The sequence below is a fragment of the Arabidopsis lyrata genome, assembly GCF_000004255.2.
Source record: "Arabidopsis lyrata subsp. lyrata unplaced genomic scaffold ARALYscaffold_6, whole genome shotgun sequence".
NCBI lineage: Eukaryota > Viridiplantae > Streptophyta > Magnoliopsida > Brassicales > Brassicaceae > Arabidopsis > Arabidopsis lyrata.
In genome coordinates, this window is record NW_003302550.1 from 4,533,964 (window position 1) to 4,554,228 (window position 20,265).

At 37.7% G+C, this 20,265-nt stretch overlaps 7 protein-coding genes across 11 annotated transcripts; 5 read left to right on the plus strand and 2 right to left on the minus strand.

Moving 5' to 3' along the window:
• Positions 1-423: 423 nt before the first annotated feature.
• Positions 424-2,553, plus strand: LOC9309576 (N-alpha-acetyltransferase 50). Its single transcript, XM_002871424.2, has 3 exons — positions 424-652; positions 1,667-1,789; positions 2,132-2,553. Exons 1-3 carry the CDS (start codon positions 499-501, stop codon positions 2,347-2,349), a joined length of 495 nt encoding a protein of 164 aa, XP_002871470.1. The 5' UTR covers positions 424-498; the 3' UTR covers positions 2,350-2,553.
• A 122-nt stretch (positions 2,554-2,675) lies between these two features.
• On the plus strand, positions 2,676-7,380 carry LOC9307541 (carbon catabolite repressor protein 4 homolog 6). 3 transcript variants are annotated; one of them, XM_002871425.2, is made up of 15 exons: positions 2,676-2,973; positions 3,057-3,492; positions 3,589-3,755; positions 3,899-3,964; positions 4,063-4,115; positions 4,189-4,270; positions 4,348-4,397; positions 4,564-4,645; positions 4,847-4,939; positions 5,026-5,058; positions 5,145-5,233; positions 5,378-6,140; positions 6,237-6,322; positions 6,438-6,522; positions 7,146-7,380. In XM_002871425.2, exons 1-15 carry the CDS (start codon positions 2,872-2,874, stop codon positions 7,218-7,220), a joined length of 2,262 nt encoding a protein of 753 aa, XP_002871471.1. In that variant the 5' UTR covers positions 2,676-2,871; the 3' UTR covers positions 7,221-7,380. The 3 variants fall into 3 exon arrangements, with proteins under 3 accessions (XP_002871471.1, XP_020876787.1, XP_020876788.1); XM_021021129.1 differs by having other exon boundaries at positions 2,888-2,973; positions 3,062-3,492; XM_021021128.1 differs by lacking the exons at positions 6,438-6,522; positions 7,146-7,380 and having other exon boundaries at positions 6,213-6,299.
• On the minus strand, positions 7,317-9,012 carry LOC9307542 (putative inactive serine/threonine-protein kinase At5g11400). Its single transcript, XM_021021131.1, is given in 7 exon segments — positions 7,317-7,647; positions 7,733-7,847; positions 7,960-8,093; positions 8,179-8,217; positions 8,220-8,313; positions 8,416-8,654; positions 8,744-9,012. Coding segments are annotated over 7 exon segments (1,008 nt in total). The 5' UTR covers positions 8,823-9,012; the 3' UTR covers positions 7,317-7,339.
• A 992-nt stretch (positions 9,013-10,004) lies between these two features.
• On the plus strand, positions 10,005-11,557 carry LOC110227880 (putative FBD-associated F-box protein At5g56410). Its single transcript, XM_021023783.1, is given in 3 exon segments — positions 10,005-11,029; positions 11,093-11,233; positions 11,270-11,557. Coding segments are annotated over 3 exon segments (1,284 nt in total). The 5' UTR covers positions 10,005-10,174.
• Positions 11,558-11,827: 270 nt separating this feature from the next.
• Positions 11,828-15,378, plus strand: LOC9309577 (1-deoxy-D-xylulose-5-phosphate synthase, chloroplastic). 3 transcript variants are annotated; one of them, XM_021021389.1, is made up of 10 exons: positions 11,828-12,205; positions 12,364-12,507; positions 12,596-12,763; positions 12,877-13,024; positions 13,176-13,444; positions 13,557-13,824; positions 13,907-14,163; positions 14,254-14,532; positions 14,617-14,901; positions 14,997-15,378. In XM_021021389.1, exons 1-10 carry the CDS (start codon positions 12,053-12,055, stop codon positions 15,144-15,146), a joined length of 2,121 nt encoding a protein of 706 aa, XP_020877048.1. In that variant the 5' UTR covers positions 11,828-12,052; the 3' UTR covers positions 15,147-15,378. The 3 variants fall into 3 exon arrangements, with proteins under 3 accessions (XP_020877048.1, XP_002871472.1, XP_020877049.1); XM_002871426.2 differs by having other exon boundaries at positions 12,379-12,507; XM_021021390.1 differs by lacking the exon at positions 14,997-15,378 and having other exon boundaries at positions 14,612-14,735.
• Positions 15,379-15,506: 128 nt separating this feature from the next.
• LOC110227357 (WPP domain-interacting tail-anchored protein 1) lies at positions 15,507-18,470 on the plus strand. Its single transcript, XM_021021391.1, has 5 exons — positions 15,507-15,654; positions 15,858-16,467; positions 16,576-17,765; positions 17,873-18,052; positions 18,181-18,470. Exons 2-5 carry the CDS (start codon positions 15,870-15,872, stop codon positions 18,322-18,324), a joined length of 2,112 nt encoding a protein of 703 aa, XP_020877050.1. The 5' UTR covers positions 15,507-15,654; positions 15,858-15,869; the 3' UTR covers positions 18,325-18,470.
• Positions 18,471-18,529: 59 nt separating this feature from the next.
• Positions 18,530-20,086, minus strand: LOC9307543 (putative inactive serine/threonine-protein kinase At5g11400). The gene is made up of 6 exons (XM_021021393.1): positions 19,934-20,086; positions 19,610-19,836; positions 19,360-19,498; positions 19,139-19,272; positions 18,947-19,055; positions 18,530-18,857 (listed from the first exon to the last, which is right to left on the minus strand). The coding sequence occupies exons 1-6, from the start codon at positions 20,013-20,015 to the stop codon at positions 18,550-18,552; spliced, it is 999 nt and encodes a 332-aa protein (XP_020877052.1). The 5' UTR covers positions 20,016-20,086; the 3' UTR covers positions 18,530-18,549.
• Between the last annotated feature and the right edge of the window lie 179 nt (positions 20,087-20,265).

Sequence of the window (20,265 nt, forward strand, 5' to 3'; positions counted from 1 at the left end):
ATTTGAAAATAACCGAATAGATACTAAATTCTATAATCGAAATAACCGTAACCGAATCGGTACCGAACCGAAATGTTTTGGGTAACCGAAATATCCGAAATACAATTATATTTTCAAAATAATTAATTATTTATAGACCAAATAATCAAAAATACTTGAAAATAACCAAAATATATCCAAAAATATCTGAAAATACTAAAAAATAACAGAAATATCCGAAAATATCCTAAGCAAAATAACCGAATGGATACTAAATTTTAAAACCGAAAGAACCGGAACCGAACCGAAATTTCAAAATATCCGAATGGATGCTAAATTTTGAAACCGAAAGAACCGAAACCGAATGGATCCAACCGATAACCGAACGGTTAACCGAAAGCCTAGGCCTACGATTATCATTATTTATATATATTTTGTCTCCTCTAAATCTCGTGTTTTCCCCTTTGATTTTATTTTTCTCTGTCCGCACGACGTCGAATTCTAGATTGTTCGACGGCGATGGGAGCTGGGAGAGAAGTCAGCGTATCGCTAGATGGAGTCAGAGACAAAAACTTGATGCAGCTTAAGAAACTCAACACGGTTTTGTTCCCGGTTCGCTACAACGACAAGTACTACGCCGATGCAATCGCTTCCGGCGAATTCACCAAGCTTGGTTCGTCTTCGTTTTTACTTGAGTTTTCTTAATTTCTGTCTCTCTTTGTTTTCCCCAGTAATTCCTGCTTGAATTTCTTCATGGGCATGTGCTATTACGATTACACGGGAATATGCCTCTGAATCAGAACTAAGATTTCATCGAATTGTGTTATTTTTGCTGTGAGGTGTCTTTTGTTTTCTGTCTTCCTACTTGAGTGAGCATTAGTAGTCTCTTCCTTTGATAGGAAAAGTTAGTTGCTTTGGAGGTTTTATGAACTGTTCTGTGATTAGGCTTGGCAGACTCTATAAAAGAGGTACCTTTTGCAATCGTCCTTTGCTTTGGTTGTCTTTTTAGTGGATTCCCTGGTCATTGTTAAAGACTTAAAGGTGTGATTATGGTCTTTCTTCTTGTTTGTTCGGTTCCGTTAATTTTCTTGATTGAGCATTGTTTTATTTTGGTTCAGCACTGGTGTCTAAAATTAGGAAAAAGATAATTTTGTTTGTAATATTGGTATATGCTTTGAATGGATCAATTTAGTTGCTTTCTATTGTCTGTTGATTCGTAAATACTGATTCATGTTTAAACTTTGTGATTGATGACATAGAAGTCGACAAAGTATCATCTTGATCGCTGTTTTAACTTGTTTGAGTACTGCATTCTTTTGTTTAACCAATCAAAACTTTTTGTATGTTAAGAATGTACCTAGTAATCTATTGCTGATTGACTTGTACTTTGTTGTTGTTATCTTTGGATAACATGGTCCAAGACTAAGTTTCGTATTCACAGAATTCTTTCATGCTCACTTTTGTGGAATGCTTGGTTGGAAAATCTTTTGCATTAACCACTTCTTTAAATGTGCAATGAGATGTGATTATGAAAGTTTAAAGACTGTTAACAACATCTTAAATTTGGCACTAACTATTTCATTGCTGTTGCCTGGGTATTTATGTTCTTGGAGTTACATTTATTTTCTCTAATTTGTGAGACAAGGAAAATTCTTCATATGCTAATAATGGACTTTCTTCCTCTCAGCATATTACAGTGACATATGTGTTGGAGCTATCGCTTGTCGGCTGGAGAAGAAAGAAGGTGGAGCCATGCGAGTTTATATAATGACGCTTGGTGTTCTTGCACCATACCGTGGGATTGGCATTGGTAAGTCATAAATCTGCTATGCCAAACTTGAATCTTGAACCGACAAAACATGAATAATATAGAAAACTATTAGCATGTTGCGTAATTCAGTTGTTTTCCTTACGTTTAAACACGTGAGGCTAGCTGTAGTATGTTTATTCTGTAGTTCTCTATTTAGAGATTCGAACCACCAAGAAATAGTCCTTAGGGCTTTATGCATATTGTTGTTTTACCGAGAAACTGGAATTAGTGACAATGATTTCCTCATATATCAGATTTAAGATCAAATATCCCTGCTTTTAAAAAAGGAAAACACTGTCTATTAACTTGTGTATCTTGTTTACTTTTTTTTGTCTTTTGCAGGTTCAAAGCTTTTGAATCATGTTCTTGAGATGTGCTCCAAGCAAAACATGTGTGAAATATACTTGCACGTGCAGACAAACAACGAAGACGCGATCAAGTTCTACAAGAAGTTCGGGTTCGAGATCACAGATACCATACAAAACTATTACATCAACATTGAACCAAGAGATTGCTACGTTGTCAGCAAGTCCTTTGCTCAATCCGAAGCCAACAAATGATGAAAAATACCCAACTTGGGGAAACCATTTCTCCCCAGTTTGTTTGTTCAATTCAAGATCTATTAACGTTATGATGCGTCTGTTTCCAAGTTTTGTTAACCTTAAAGTTTCTTATTGATTCTAAAGCTATAGATCCTGGTTATATGCTTACATGATTTCTTTAGTTTTGGACCCTTTTTGATTGGGGAAGTTTTAACTTTGCAACTCAAATCTTTATTACTACTCAGTATCATGTGTTTGATCAGATGAGATGATAAACAGATATTGAGGTTTCATATCTGAAGTGTTGTTCTATCAATTTGAGTAAGAAAGATACAAGATTCTCGTTGTGGGTGTTGAATGTAGTGAAAAAGTGACTTCATTTTTGGCTTGCGTGCCATTTTATTCATAGTGAAGACAGGAAGCTATGTACTTGTAGATTGTAAAAACGGCACGATTTTCTAAGAATCTCCGTTCATCGGGTTGATTCGTCTCTCTCTACAATTAAGCACCGCTTCTTCAAGCTTCGAATTCGATTGACCAATGCGGCGTTCTCGTTTTCTCGCCCAAGTTTTCTCCGACGCTTCCTTCACTGACGTATCCACTACTTCTGCTCCAATCGTCGCCATGTCTACTCGTGCTCCGGTAAATTTTCTTAGTCATTCTCTTTTTGTGTCAATGCGTTGCTGCTTCGCTTACTGGAATATAATATGTTTCTTACGGAGCAGTACAGAGGTGGCCGAGGAAGAGGCCGAGGCGGGAGAAGTTTCTCTGATCGTCCGTACAATAATGACGCAGGAGGAAGAGATCAGTTCGTGACTGGAGACTCGCATTTTCAGTCAGTTCATGACGCCAATCTCCGATTCCGGCATGGTGAACCTTATCGACAACCTCAGCCTCCGCTAGATCAGCGGCAGCAACCACCGTTCAATCAGAATTACGAATTTCGGCCTCCGCCGCCGCCTCGAGGTCAGTGGCAACAATTTCGTCAACCTAATCATTTTCCGTCCAATCAAAACTATGCGGCATACCCTCCCCCTCCGTTCTATCCAAACCAGATGTCTCGGCCGCCTCCACATCAGAGCTTTCGTCAACGGCCACGGTCAAAACCTTCAGATTACCGGGAATGGGAATATGCCAAAACGCCACCGTCTCCTGGCTCCGGTAAGTTTTGGTAATAGTTGATCATCTCATTCAACTTCAAAACACTTTCTATGTTTTTGCAATTTGATTTACTTTTTTTTTGGTGTTTGTGTGCAGAAAAGTTTGTTGTTTTATCGTATAATATCTTGGCGGATTACCTTGCAAATGATCACTGGAGAAGTCTTTACTTTCACATACCGAGGAATATGTTGAGTTGGGGATGGAGAAAGAGCAAATTAGTGTTCGAGCTTGGCCTATGGTCTGCAGATATAATGTGCCTTCAGGTTATAGTTTCTGCTATATCTTCTTGGCAATTGTTTGTGTGAGGGACTAAGGAGACAAAGCTTTCTTGCTTTCCTCTTTTTCATCATATTCAGAATGTATCTTCCATATGCATAGTAATCTAAAATTATTTTGCATATATTAGGAAGTTGATAAATTTCAGGATTTAGAGGAGGAGATGAAGCACCGAGGATATAGTGCCATTTGGAAGGTAGGTTTGTTGAAAACTATTAGGGGTCTTGAGTTTGTATTCTCCACCGACTCTCTTGGAGTAAATATAAAATGGTATGAATTAAGCTTCAAATGTAGATGCGGACTGGTAATGCTGTTGACGGCTGTGCAATATTTTGGCGATCAAATAGGTTTGCTTCCCTTGTTCTTCCTTCTGTCGTTCAGTCTGGAATCTTGTTTGTGATCTCATTGTTATCATATTAGATTCAAGTTGGTTCACGAGGAAAGCATCCAGTTCAATCAACTTGGTCTTCGGGATAATGTTGCTCAAATATGTGTGCTTGAGGTAGTATGGATACCTTATTTTGATAGTGACTTACACACGTTTGCCTCTTTACCCTAAATTGAATTTGCTCTGTCTAGACACTGTTGACTTCACATACAAAAGAAAATGAGACCCCTCCACCTGAAAGGTAACTTCAAAAGTATCTGTAAATGTTACTATCATATACTGATTATGCTATGGGTTGGATAATTGCCATTCCTAGGAAGTGGCCGATTTTCTTCAGATTTCAGTGGTTTTCTTTATGGACTACACTTTGTGGGTGGGTTGAAGTGAATTACCAATTTCTTTTGCAGCTCTGCTGGTTCCCACCAAGTTGTCATTTGTAACATTCACGTGCTTTTTAATCCTAAAAGAGGAGACTTTAAACTTGGTCAGGTACTTTCCTTTATTGCCATATTCTAGTTTGTAGAAATCTTTTGCCAAACGACAGTTTTACTCTCTGATTTAACTCTATCTATACGCTATGAACATGTAAAAGTGTTAGTTGTCTGAGACAAAACATTTGAAGCAAAACATTGCGCCCCTTGCTTGACTTGGTTTGTTTAACTGTTTCCATTTATCATCTCTGTTACGTAGGTCAGGACACTCTTAGATAAAGCTCATGCTGTTTCAAAACTCTGGGATGATGCGCCTATTGTTCTTTGTGGGGATTTCAATTGTACACCAAAGGTAGGACATTCTTACGTTAAGCAGTTGGTATACCCAAATTAACCTGTTTTGTGACATGGTCATAACATTCTTCCACCTGGTTGCAGAGTCATTTGTACAACTTTATTTCAGACCGGAAGGTAAAGCTTCATTGTTAGGGAAGTCCTTCACCTATTAGCAACATTATATATATGGTTCACATTGTGTCTTGTGCTGCTCTCTGCAGTTGGATTTGTCTGGTTTGGCCAGAGACAAAGTCTCGGGGCAAGTTTCTGCTGAGTTTCGTCCACCAAGGCCAGAAAATTATACAACGAGGTAGAGCAAGAACTCACCAAGTTCTTCGACATCATTATGTATTTGGTTTTGCAACTTAACACCTACATGTTTACCCTAGTATCTCGAGTTCTACTCTGCTTTTGCAATTGTCAGCATGGTTGATAGGCCTCCTCAATTTTCCAGGTTTCAGTCCGCCAATAAATCTCCACAAGGTCAAGTTCAACCACCAGATTCGATCACAAATGCTCATATGGAGAATAACTCCAACATAGATGTTGGAACGGCCCCCTCCGAAAAGACATCTGAGCTTCCATGTGGTGATACAATTCTTGCAGCTCACGAAGCCACTTCGAGCTCTGACCAAGTATTACCAGGCGAGAATATGGCCTCAGATTGTAATTTTGGAATAGAAAACAGAAAACCTGATGACTCCGGGAATCTCTCGATAGCTGAAGATCTTTCTACAGTAATTATATCAGATACAGAACCTCAACATGCTTCCAGTGCTAGAGAAGATTTGAATACAGATCATTCTGTAAGTTTGGGTTTATCAGAAACAGAGCATTCTCCTGAGGAAATATGTTCCAGTGATCAAGGTATATCATCTAGTCTCTCCACCAAGGTTGACAATACTTTGGCTGAGATGAAACTAGATGGCTTAAAATTGGACGAACCAGTTGTATTCGCGCAAGATGAAGAAGTTTTAGGTGAAGATGGGGAAACCTTTTTGGCTAAGCTACACGATAATAATGAAGACTTGAGTCAAAAAGGGGAACTTGTGAATGATTTTTCACGTAAATCGGGTTCTGAAGCTATTAATAATGAGAAAATCATGTATAATCCATCCTCATGGACTCCAATGGAGATAGCAACTGCAACAGGCGACCCAGAGAGAACTACAGTTGAACACGCTCTGGAGCTTAAAAGCACTTACTCAGAAGTGGAGGTAGTGGAATATATCCTCCCTACAGTTTTTTTGTCCTTTATCTTCTGTTTCTTGAGAAATTTATTTTCTTAGGATGCTGTTGAAATTTCTGGTTAGGGTCAAGCGAACACAAGAGATGAAAACGGAGAACCTGTAGTGACCAGTTATCACAGATGTTTCATGGGGACAGTTGACTACATATGGTACTAGCATTCGATGCAAAACCATGAGTGACAATTCTTGAGATTATATTAGATTGGATTATCATGGATTTTGCGTTTTAACACATTTTCATATTTGATTTCTGGTTTGGGTTAGGCGGTCGGAAGGCCTTCAAACGGTTCGTGTGCTTGCTCCAATACCGAAACAAGCAATGCAGTGGACACCAGGCTTCCCGACTCCAGTATGATCTTGCTCTTTATCTAGCCTAACTTATAAGCTATATTAGACCCTGTTCTAAAAATCCCCGCCTAGACCCGATTACTCCCCGCTTAATCGCTAGGCCCACCCTATCCGCCTCGATTAATGACTAATTCCTTAAAGAAATCAGTCACCCGATTACTCTCCGCCTAATCCGATTACTTCCCGCCTAATCCGATTATTCCCCGCATAATCCGATTATTCCCCGCCTAATCTTACATACCCCGATTATTTTTAGATTGCTAGTATAAAAAAACTTTTTATTTTTGTTATTCAATCATTTGAATTAGGAGTTTGTAATGTTTTACAATAATTTATGTTCAAATTTAAATAAAAATCATAAATTTGTAATAAAAATCATAAAAATTTGTCTCAAAAATACATTTTTATGTGTTTACTGCAATTTTGAAAATAATATTGGATTAATATGTTTTAAAAATATTAAAATAACCCTAAAACTAATCCCCGATTAATCCCCGATTTTAATCCGATTTTCCGATTAATCGCTAGGCCCATGCCGAGCGCCCGACTAGCGCCTAGCGATTTTTCAAACAAGGATATTAGATGATGAAACTTTTTGAATTTTGTGTTTCTGGTTTGTTACAGAAATGGGGAAGCGATCACATTGCATTGGTTTCAGAGTTGGCCTTTTGTAGCAGCAAGAGTTCGCCTAAAGGCTGATATTAAACAGGTGGTCACTTCATTAGAAACTTGTTGCATCATTAGAAAGTTTAGTCTAAATTGATTCTTTCAATTATTATCAATGCCCTTGTGTCCGATATAAGGACTTCTCACCTACACTAGTACTCAATCTCTGCAATATTATTCAGAACATCCAAAACTTGTTGCATCAGTGGTCGATTCTTCTTGTCCCGCTTGGTGCAACTTTGGATGAGTGTGAACATCTTTGTTGCCGCATCCACAGGATAATCACTTCCTAGTCGGGGATCGATTATTTCCTCAATTTTATAATTATCGGGCAAGAAAGATCCAGTCCAATCATAGGAGCTTTGATTCTTCATATTTCTTGATCTAGCTTTCGAACCAGCTAAAATCTCAAGCAAGATCACGCCAAATATGTAAACATCGGCCTCTATTCCCAAACGAGCTACATACATTACACAGTTGTCTTAACATTTAACAATGAAAGATTAATCAGAATTTGTAAAACAAAACTTAAGATTTTGGTGTACCTGACATAGCACATTCAGGTTCAGGAGGCATGTATTTAAGTAGTGCCACAAATGTCCCCTCTTCCAAACAATTTCGTTTGTTTGATTCACGATAAAACAATTTTGCATTGTATTGCTAATGAAATCCGAACTTAGGTATTAGTTTCTAAGATCACAAACAAAAAGAAGAAGAAGAAGAAGAAGAAGAAGAAGACGAATAAGAATAAGAACGGAAATAAAGTCATTACCTCGTTAAGCATAATATTGTGCAATCTGAGTTCTAGATGTAGCGGGGTATTCATGATCGAGTGGAAAAATGCAAGACCTTGAGCTGTTCCAATGGCTATCTTAACCCGTATTGCCCATGGCAATCCCTCTTCTTCTGTTGAGAGAGAGACATGAAACTCTATGTAAAGCAAAATTATCTGTATATATACCGATTCAAAGAAAATGTGATCGATCTTAACTTCCGAAAATGTGATGATCTAAACTTCCTTGGTGCAAGTCTCTAAAACCAAGAGTGATTTGTTATCTTCACAACAATAACCCAAAATTTTGACCAAGTTTGGATGAGAAAATCTTTCTAGAGACTTCACTTCTTCCTACAACACATAGTTTTTATGCCCATCAATCAATAAGCACATATAGAGACAAATTTTTACAAATAATTGAGTAAAAAATAAATATAGACAGACTTTGCTTACCACCCACTCTTGTAGAGCCTGTGAACTTTTATGAAGATATTCGACAACAGAAACAGGGGTACCGGTTTTAGTTCTTGATGGTGCAAATGTGGTGTTATCGATGTAGCCCTTGTAGAATGTTCGAAATCGAATATAGGGATTGTCGCAAAGTTCGACCCTGTCTTGTCTGTATTTCTTCGTTGCTTTCATCCATTCCTTGAAGCTGAAGACTCTCAGATTCTCGTTTTGTGCCTCCACTTCTTCATATTATATATATAAACTTGAGTTACGTATTTTTAAAATATTACATGTAAACAATAGTAAAGTGTATCAAAAAGAAGAGATGTACCTGAAATTAGAGGGACGGTGAGAGGCTGGTAAGCAAATGAAGAAGGTTGTTGTTTGAAAGGCTTTACAATGTTTCCCATTGTTGATGATGAAGGGCTTCTTCAAGGCTTGTTTCTCCAATCTCTTTGGCTCTCGAAATCGGAATGGAATTCACAAGATACTTACTTCTGGTTTCAAGACATCTTGTTGGATTTTAAAGAGGTTTAAAAGTTATTGCAAGGTCAAATAATTCAACGCGTTAAAAAAAATTCTTTGAGCTTAGATAGAAAAAGAAACAACCACTATATGATGACAGCAGTACTAGTTACTAAGTTTGGGAAAAAAATTCTAAGTCTCAAGTAAAGAATCTCATAAAAGTGCTAAGAGTCAAATTTAGTAAGTTGACTTATTTGCTTAGTTGATTAGAAGTTTTTCTGTAAGATTCAAGTAAACAATTTCAGAAAACGTGTTGTCAAATTTAGTAAATATTGACTTCTTGCTTAGTTGATTATAAATACAGAGGCTCTAAATGGTAACTTTGAGACGTATAGGGCACAATTATTATTATTGAGTAAATGTACAAAAAGACAAAACCAAAAAACGCGTTAATTTGTTTTCCTTCTCCTTCGATAAGCTGAAATAGTGAATAGCCTGAATTGAACGGTATTTGAATATTTATTTATTTTTACTTTTTTCTTTCTATTTGTTAATTCTGTTAATTGAACAAAATTTAACGAATTTTCAAAATAAAAGTCATTGGTGATATATTAATTTGTATATAAAACGTATTTCATTACGATTTGTGTTTTATTAAGTTACAACTGAAAAGAAAAAAAGAAAAAAAAAAAAACTAGCGTGAATTTCTTTTATATTGTTGTATTAACTTGTACAGTTTTACAAACGCACGCCAGTCTGCGTCCATCTGGTCCACTTTGCCACATAAAATGGAAAAAAAAAATCTGAATAACGACTGCGGTTTATGTAGCTATGTCCAAACTTTTTTTTTTTGTGTGGTAAATAATTAAAAAGTAAAATAACAATTACCTTTTAACATTATTAATTTTTTTTGTTAATATTCTAGTTTTTATACACTAAAAATCTTTACATTATGACATATTTCATAGATTTTACTTCATTATGTCACAAAGTAAAGATTTTTAGTGTATAAAAACTAGAATATTTGCAGAAAAAATTAATAATGTTAAAACGTAATTGCTATTTTACTTTTTAATTATTTACCACAGTAAGGTAACTGCAATCCTGTTTTAGTTTCGTTCCTAGGGTTTTAACAAATTGAAGGATTTTCTAGGGTTTGGTTCCCTTGGTCGTTTCAATTATTCTCTTTGGTTCCGTTGGTCGTTTCAGTTATTCTCTGCGTCTCTACCTTTGGTTGTTACTGTTTTTCTGTGTGGCTCATACTCAAGTTTCTTGGGTGGGTTTGTGTACGTAAGATATGGACAAAATCAGTGGGTTTTCTGATGATGAATTGCTCGTGAAGATCTTATCGTTTCTTCCAACAAAAGTCGCTGTAAGCACGAGTATTTTGTCAAAGCAATGGAGGTTTCTTTGGATGCGGGTGCCAAAACTTGAGTACGATGACACCATCAATTGTGATATGGAGAAAAACAAGAGGATGCAGCTTTTTATTGACAGGAATCTGCCATTACATAGAACTCCCGTAATAGAGAGCTTGTGTCTCAAGTCTTCCTGTTCATCGTTTCAACCTAAATATATCAAATTTTGGGTTGACATTGCAGTTTCACGGTGTTTGCGTGAGCTAAGTGTTACTTTTTATATGAGAAAATTGAGGACCTATGCATTACTGCCGAGTAGTTTGTATACTTGCAAATCTCTAGTGACATTGGTACTGAAATACGAGATTTTCGTGGACGTTCCTAGCATGGTTTGTCTCCCCTCCTTGAAAACTTTGCACCTTCTAGGTGTGATATATGCAGATGAAGAATCTCTTCAACGGCTTTTATCCAACTGCTCTCTTCTCGAAGATCTGGTTGTGAAACGATGTAGTAGTGACAATGTGAGAAATTTTGCTGTGACCATCCCATCATTGCTATCATTTGAGATTTCTGATGCGTGTACTTCTGATGAGTATGTGATAGACACTCCTTCTTTGAAGTATTTCAAAGCTAGGTTATTTAGTAAGAGTCTCTCGTGTTTAATTGTGAATATGCCTAAGTTGGAAGAGGCCGATATCGCTCTTCGTGGATCTCCTGATGTCAAGAAGCTTCTCAAGTCTGTCTCTTCTGTCAAACGTCTTTCGTTTTTCTTACAAGTCAAAAATGTAGAGGTAATATTACTTCACTTCTCTTCAATCTCACTTTATCATTTAGATTACTAAACTCTACTTGTGTACATGCAGGATCAATATGGTGATGATTTTATCTTTAATTATGAGCTTGAGCATCTCAAGTTTCGCATAAGTAAAACATATTGGTCCAAGTTACTATTCTGGTTACTCAAAGGTTCTCCCAAACTACGTGACTTCGAGCTCAGTGTAAGTTTATTCGATAGACTACGATTATCTCGTAAGGCAATATTTGTACGAGATAGTAGGGATACATTGGTTTGTTGGAAGCAAATGATTGATGTCCCTCAATGTTTGTTGTCGAGTCTCCAAACTTTCAAGTGGACAACTTACTGGCCAACAGAAGAAGAGAGAGGTTTGGCGACATATATCTTGGAATAATCTTGCGGATTAAAGACTGCGAGAATCTTGATTGCTTCAAAGTTGGATCCACAAAAGAAGCTTGAGATGAAGAATGAGTTATTTTCTTCCTGTGGTTCAACCACATGCAACATCAACCTCGTATTCAATTGAATGGTTTAAATCATTATATTTGAAATATAAAATATATAATCGTGTCAAAGATTGTAACAATCTTGCAAATAACACATCTTTGGATTTGATCTCTTAAAAGTTATTGTTCTATAGATGCTTTTTAAATATCCTAATTACAAAGAATATATAATAAAAGATCAGAATTATGGATTAGGCCCAACTAAAATCTAATTGGGTTTATCAAAAGTCAACTTTATGGGCTTTAATTTATATCATTAGGCTTCATCATTAGCACAAATGTTCTTCTTCTTCTTCTTCTTCTTCTTCTTCTTCCTCTGGATTCTGTGACTTCTCTCTCTCTCTCTCTCGATAAAGCTTCTCCGTTCTCCACATCTCAACATTTTAGGCGTTTTTCGCGGCATTTATTTCGAATTCGCGTGAAGAAGATTCCTTACAATTGCTTGTATGTTTTCATTTCTTCTTCAGAATTATCTTCGTCGTCCGTTGTAGTTGATTTTCGAGGCTTTTCTCTTCATGGGTTCGGCTTCGATTGGTTACCAAATCGGAATCTCAGCTCGATTTTACGGGAATTTTAATTTGAGCTCAGATGTTACTGTTTCCTCGCTTCCATGTAAAGTTGATGTTTCCATAAAGAGCTTATTCTCAGCTCCAAGCTCCACTCACAAGGTAAAGGAACCTTCTTTGGTTATTTCTCTTAATCTCGTTTATGCCAATAACACAAAAGTGCCAAACTTTCAATCTGGGTCTCAAGAATTCTATCAATTGCTTCTTCCTTTTTGCTTCGGATTTAGATCGTCTTTAGTTGGTGGATTCTCCTAATGTAGGCGTTTGAAATCCAGGAATGTTCAAATCGAGCTCGGGTATGTTGTTCTTTGCCAAATACTGATGAATACTGCGATGAGAAATTTGAGACGCCAATACTAGACACCATTGAGACTCCATTGCAGTTGAAGAATTTGAGTGTTAAGGTGGATTTCTTCATGTTCTTATGCCGTATGTAGTTGAATGAAAACTTAAAAGGATTGAGGTTAATGAGGATGGTTTTTCTTCTCGTAGGAGTTGAAGCTATTAGCTGATGAAATCCGTACAGAGCTTCATTCTGTATTATGGAAGAAGACCCAAAAGTCTATGAACCCTAGCTTTGCTGCTATAGAGCTTACCCTTGCTCTGCATTATGTTTTTCGTGCCCCGGTTGACAATATATTGTGGGATGCTGTGGAACAAGTAAGCTTATGTTTTGAAAATTCAAGGGATTGATGATCTGATTTTCTTATGTTTTGGTGGAAGGGTTTGATTTGTTTACTGTGGTGTTAACAGCTTTTTTTTGTCCTTTGTAGACATATGCACATAAAGTCTTGACACGACGCTGGTCTGCAATACCATCGAGACAAAAGAACGGTACTTCTGGGGTCACTTCTCAATTGGAGAGTGAATATGATTCTTTTGGGACCGGTCATGGCTGCAACAGTACTTCTGCTGGGCTCGGTAATATTTTAGTCACCCTTAAAGAGTCAGTTACCTATAGTTTTAGCTTTTTACTTTTTTGCCTTTTTCGTGAAACAAGCACTAGCAGTAGACTTAGCTAATGAATGCTATTATCGATATGGTATGCTAAACGTTTATTTCTGTTTCTTAGGATTAGCGGTTGCTCGAGATATAAAAGGAAAGAGGGACAGAGTTGTTGCTGTGATAGACAATGCGACAATAACTGCTGGTCAAGCATATGAGGCAATGAGCAATGCTGGTTACTTGGATTCTAATATGATTGTTATACTAAATGATAGCCGTCACTCTTTACATCCAAATATGGAGGAGGGATCCAAGGCATCCATCAGCGCACTTTCTAGCATCATGAGCAAAATCCAATCTAGCAAAATTTTCCGGAAATTCAGAGAATTAGCAAAAGTATGCATTTTCCATACTCTCTTTATGAAACTTTAGTTGCTTACAATTTTGAGGCTGGAAATTTGGTGTTTAATGTTATTAGAATGTTTGTTTTTGGTGTGGATTTTGACAGTCTATGACGAAAAGAATTGGAAAGGGCATGTATGAATGGGCAGCCAAAGTCGATGAGTATGCACGAGGTATGGTTGGACCAACAGGATCAACTCTTTTTGAAGAACTTGGTTTGTACTACATTGGTCCTGTTGATGGACACAACATTGAAGATCTAGTTTGTGTTCTCCGAGAAGTATCTTCTCTAGATTCAATGGGTCCTGTGCTGGTCCACGTGATCACAGAGGAAAATCGAGATGCAGAAACGGGAAAGAACATCATGGTCAAAGGTATATCTGTCTGCTTATGTTATTTTTTCTGAGAATATATGCTTATCTAAATCTTGACTTTGCAGTTTTTTTTTGGTCTCAGACAGACGCACTTACAGTGATTGCTTTGTTGAGGCATTGGTGATGGAGGCAGAAAAGGATAGAGATATTGTTGTAGTTCATGCAGGAATGGAGATGGATGCATCACTTATTACATTTCAGGAGAGATTTCCAGACAGGTTTTTCAATGTCGGAATGGCTGAACAGCATGCTGTCACATTCTCTGCTGGTCTTTCCTCTGGAGGTCTCAAGCCCTTTTGTATTATTCCCTCTGCTTTTCTACAAAGAGCTTATGACCAGGTTTCACTTTCCTCTAGCACAGAGTAAGATTGGTCTAAAAGGTTTTTCATCAGAAGCAAATGTTCTTAGTGTAGTTGATGGTTTCTTTAGGTGGTCCATGATGTAGATCGGCAGAGAAAGGCGGTGCGATTTGTTATTACAAGCGCAGGGCTTGTTGGATCCGATGGTCCTGTGCAATGTGGAGCTTTTGACATAGCTTTCATGTCATCCTTACCAAACATGATAGCCATGGCTCCAGCCGATGAGGATGAGCTTGTAAATATGGTTGCAACTGCAGCTTATGTCACTGACCGCCCAGTATGTTTTCGGTTCCCTAGAGGCTCCATCGTCAACAGGAATTATCTTGTCCCCACTGGATTACCAATTGAAGTAAGTTCCAATCTAATCTTCAAATCTTTTGGTTGCAAAAGCAGACCGTGCTGACACAAGAACTGCTTTATCATATTAGAGTAGATCGGAAGAGGAAGAGTTCTCGTAGAAGGTCAAGATGTGGCTTTACTTGGGTATGGAGCCATGGTTCAGAATTGTCTTCATGCTCACTCGCTTCTCTCGAAACTGGGTTTGAACGTGACTGTAGCTGATGCAAGATTTTGCAAACCGCTAGACATCAAGCTTGTGCGTGATCTTTGTCAGAACCACAAAATCCTCATCACTGTCGAAGAAGGCTGTGTTGGAGGGTTCGGTTCTCATGTGGCGCAGTTCATAGCCCTCGATGGCCAGCTCGATGGGAATATCAAGGTAGAGAGACAAATCAAAACCGCATGTTCTCATCTCTTTCTTCTTTTTGGTTTTGGGTTACTAATTTACTCTTTTTGGGAATAAACATTGTGTAGTGGAGACCGATTGTGTTACCAGATGGCTACATCGAAGAAGCTTCTCCTAGGGAGCAGCTTGCTCTTGCCGGGCTAACTGGACATCACATAGCAGCAACCGCTCTGAGTCTTTTGGGACGAACTCGGGAAGCATTGCTTCTCATGAGCTAGCTTAACCTTCACAAGAAGCTAAGAGACTTAAAAGAGGCATCATATAATTATGACTTTTGAAGAGGAGTGAATGATCAGTGTAATTATTGAGTTTCTTAAACAAAATTTGTAGATAATACATTCGGAATTCAAGAACAAATTTGATATCCTGATGTCGGACGAGCAATCTGCTATGTATGTTGTAAATGCAGAGATGGAAATAAATTTAATACTTTTTACGCGGTTTTCTCAATTTCCATATTCCCCAATTTGTTGTTGTTGTTGTCAAGTCCCTAATATACAGCTACTAGTTTTTCTATTTGGTGTTAACAACAGTTACATGTCCCAAATCTGGAAACAAACAAAATATAGAACAGAGACATGTATTTTCGACACTTTAATAAAAAGCTTCCCTTTAAAGAGTTACTGTCAATATTCGTTTAATTACGAATCTTCTTCTTCTCGATCTCTGGCTCGCTCTCGATCATTTCGCTTCTTTCCTCTGAATCGTGTGGTTTCGAATCTAATTGTAAGTTTTCTCTTTTTTCATTCATTTTGTGTCAATCTCAAATAAGTCGATCGGAATCAAGTAAAAGATCGGAACTTTTACCTAGATTTTTCAGGAATCGAAGATTCATTGTGATTTAGCAGAACCCATGATCGTTGCATCTCTAATTTTCCGATCTTTTAATTCAATTTGTTGACAAAATGATGATACTTTCTCTGTTGCAGTTGAATTGAAAGATGGAAACAGAAACGGAGCATGATAGAACTGTCTCTGTCGATGACAACGACAGCATCGTACCAGAGCCAAGCTCAACAAAAGAAAGCTTTTTTGAAGATCTCTCGCTTACTGGGCAAGTTATGAATCCTGAACTTTCAAGTGCAGGCCAAGTTCTGACAAAAGTTGAATTGGATTTTGCTTTTGTCTCTGAGAAATTGGTTAATTTAAGTCTTCTTACTATGCAACTCGGCACGAGGGAAAATGATTTTGAGTCTTTTGTTTCTAAGAAAGAAGAAGAAGAAGAAGAACCTTCGAGTAATGGTGATGATGATGATGATTCTGCTGAGAAGGCGTTGGAGTTTGATCTCTTGTCTTCAATTCTCAATTCAGAGGTGAAAGAACTTGAATCGCTTCTTGGTTTTCTCCACAACGAGATTCAAAGTGCCCGTGTCATGATATCTCCGTTTCAACATGATGGAGAAGCTTTCTTGGATTTGGAAGGGAAATTGCATGACACTGAACAATCTTTGGGTCAGTTAATGGATCAAGTGGTGGAAATGAAGAAGCAATCTTCTAACTTTCAGAGGTTATCTTCTGGTTTGGATGAACAAGGAAGCTGTAAGTGACAAACATAACCAATTTAGCTTTCTTTTTGACCTTGTTGTGATGACTTGGTAGAGAAAATTCTCAAGCTTTGATGAAAATTATCTAACTTTTTGTTGGCAGGGTCTGGAGGGCAAGCTTCAGTGTCTCAAAACGATGGTGAGTTTGGTGATTTGAGCGCTAAGATCAATATGCAGACTGCTGATCAGCAAAGGAACGTTTTGAGGATGCTTGAGAAATCTTTGGCTAAGGAGATGGAACTTGAGAAGAAACTAAGTGAATCAAGAAATACTGAACGAGAACTAGAGATGAAACTATATTCTTCTGAGCAGGATGTTGTCTACATGGAAGAAGTAACCGAAGATGCCTTCTCGAGGTGGCTTGAGGCAGATAATGCTGCTGAAGTCTTTAAGGGAACGTCAAAGGAGATGTCTGGAAAACTCCAGATTCTTCAGTTCAATCTAAGTGGCTCTTTTAAGCGGGAAGACAACTTGAAGTCTGAGCTTGTTGATTCAAAGGAACGTTTAGAAGCTAAGGAATGCGCCTTGCACAAGCTTGATAGCAGCAATGCAAGACTTACTGACTTTCTTATGGCACAAACAGAAGGCTTAAAAGATAATTTGAGAGAGGCTGAGGAAAAATTGATTCTGTTGAACACTGAGAATTCCACATTAAGTGAAAAAGTTAGCTCCCTGGAGGAACAACTGAATGAATATGGGCTTCAAACAGAAGATGCGGATGCTACTTCTGGTGCTCTGATAACAGATCTTGAACGTATCAACGAGGAACTGAAAGATAAATTAGCCAACACTGAAGCAAGGGCTGAGGAAGCAGAATCCAAGTGCAAAATCCTAGAAGAAAGCAAAAAAGAGCTTCAAGACGAGTTGGGGACTTTCAGAGACAAGGGCTTCACTCTGGAGAAGTTAGCATCGCTTGAGAAACACTTGAGGGACTCAGATCTTCAACTAGAACATGCAGTTGCAGCTGTTGAAGCAAGTAAAGAAAAGCAGAACTTGTTATATTCTACTGTTTCTGATATGGAGGATGTGATTGAGGATCTAAAATCAAAAGTTGTGAAGGCTGAAAACAGGGCTGACTATACGGAAGAGAAGTTGATCATGGTATCTGAGTCTAACGCAGATCTCAATGAAGAACTGAAATTCTTTAAGGGTAGATTGAAAGAAGGGGAGAAATATTTACAGCAAGCAGAAGAAAGAAAATTGCGAACCGCCAAAGATATCGCGGTACATAACAAGATCATGAAAAAACTGGTCATGCAACTAGCTGCTGAACGAGAACGACTTCATAAACAGGTATTAAGAGATTAACATATTCATAAAACCCAGTTCGCTGTTAGTTCATGTCCTTGTAGCTTCATCATCATCACAGTGGATGCTTAGATATAGTGACTTATTTGCAGATAACTAACCTGTCAAGAGAGAATTGTGTGTTGATGGTGAAGTTGAAAAAGATTGGAAAAACTGGTTACATGGAAAGTGGCAATGGAAGTGAAGTTTCACCAAAGTCGGAACAGAATGCTTCTTCTTGCCATCAAGGAAGTAGACTTCAAGCCACTGTCACTTCACTAACTAATCCAGAGGTAACTTAATTCTTTCCTACAAAAAATCTGATTTTGCAGGCAGTCCAACAATTGAATATTATGAATCTAATCTTGGGTTATTCTTTAAAGACTTTGTAAAAAAAGTAACTGTGGTCACCTTTTTGTAGGAGGAAGAAACAGGTTCAAAATCAGATATTGGAAGTGTAAGGAGGTTAGATGTTGGAGCTCTTGGGTTCAAGCACATTCTCGTTGCAATGCTCGTGATCTTAACATCGTCAATAGCTTACGTTATATCCCAGCAAAACATGTAAGAGTCTTTTAACTTTTTCCGAAATCTCATAGGCTCCAGTTTTGTTTCTCTCTTTGTCATAGTTTACAATGACAGATTATATTTTAGTTCTTTTTGGCTACCCAGTTACAGAAAATCTGCTATAAAAGTAACCACCGACTCTTTCAATTTTAGTCTCAGCACATACACTGGTTTTTTAAATTATTACAATGTCTTTTTCAGTGCCAACTATTAGTATCTCTACACATTAGTCCTTAATCTCTGCAATATAATTTAGACCATCCAAAACTTGTTGCATCAATGGTCGTTTCTTTGTGTCATGCGCTGTGCATTGGTTGATGAGTGTGCCCATCTGTGTCGCCGCATTCGCAGAATAATCGTTCCCAAGTCGGGGATCGATTATTTCCTCAATCTTATAACTATCGGGCAAGAGAGATGTAGTCCAGAAATCTAAGCCTTGCTGTTTCATGAATTTTTTTCTATCCTTGGAACCCATTAAAAGTTCAAGCAAGATCATACCAAATATGTAAACATCGGTCTTCATATCCAAAAGACCTAATACATACATTACACAATTGTCTTTAACGTTGAACAACGAAAGATTAATCTGAATTTGTAAAACAAAAGTTAATATTTTCGTGTACCGAACGTTCCCCATTCAGGAGCTAGGTATCTAAATCTTCCCGCGATGCGACCTTCATCTACCAAGCTTGGTTTGATTGATTCAAGATAAAACAGTTTTGCATTGTATTGCTGATGAAATCGCAACTTAGATATTAATTTCTAAGATCATAAACAAAAAGAGAGAATAAGAATGGAAATAAAACCATTACCACCTCGTCAAGCATAATGTTATGCATCCTGAGTTCTCGGTTTAGCGGGCTGTCCTTGATCGAGTGGAGAAACGCGAGACCTTGAGCTGTTCCAATGGCTATCTTAACACGTATTTCCCATTGCAAAGCCTCTTCTTCTGTTGAGGGAAACATGAAACTATATGTAATGCAAAAATTGTTTATATTATTTTAGAATGGACCCATTAACTAGAAGAGATCTTAACTTCCGAAAATGTGACGGTCCAAACTTCCTTTGTGCGAGTATTCAAAAACCAAGAGGAGTGGTTTGTTGTCTTCACAACAGTAACCCAAGAAATTGACCAAATTCTGATGAGAAATATGTCCAAGAGACCTCACTACTGCCTGAAACTCATAGATTTTGTGCCCATCAGATAAGTAGACAGGACATATTACAAGGAATTAAGAGACAGGTATCGAATCGATATTGCGTAAAAACGGACCGACTTTGCTTACCATCCAGTCTTGTAGAGAGCGTGAACTATCACATTCCATGACAGAAACAGCGATTCCGGTTCCAGTTCTTCTTGATGGTGCAAATGTGGTTTCATCTATGTAGCCCTTGTAGAATTTTCGAACAGAGCCATCCTCGCACTCTACGACCCTGTCTTGTCTGAATTTCTTCGTTGCTTTCTTCAAATCCGCGAATCTGAAGACTCTCAGATTCTCGTTTTCTGGCTCCACTTTTCATATACATTACATATAAATCGAACAACGCATTTAGATTTTAGACAGTTTACGTAAACAAAAAGTAAAGTGCTTTTAAAAACAGAGATTCACCTGAAAATATTGGAGGGATAAGGAGAGGCTTGGGAGCAAGTGAGGGAAGTTGTTGTTTGAGATGCTTTAGAGAGTTTCCCATTGTTGATGAAGGAAAGAGGAAGATGACTAAAGATATGTAGATTTTTGGCTTCAAGATTTTAACAAATCTTTGTACGGTTTTAGTAAGAGTTTGTAACTTATTAAAGAAGCTACCGAAGAAAAAAAAGGTTTAGACTGGCCTCAGAATTCAACCCAATTGCTCACTCAGGCCAAACAAGGAAAAAGGCGTAGAAGGCAAGTTTGGGTATGTCTGTATCCATATAAGGCAAGTTTGTGGAAATATTTCTAAG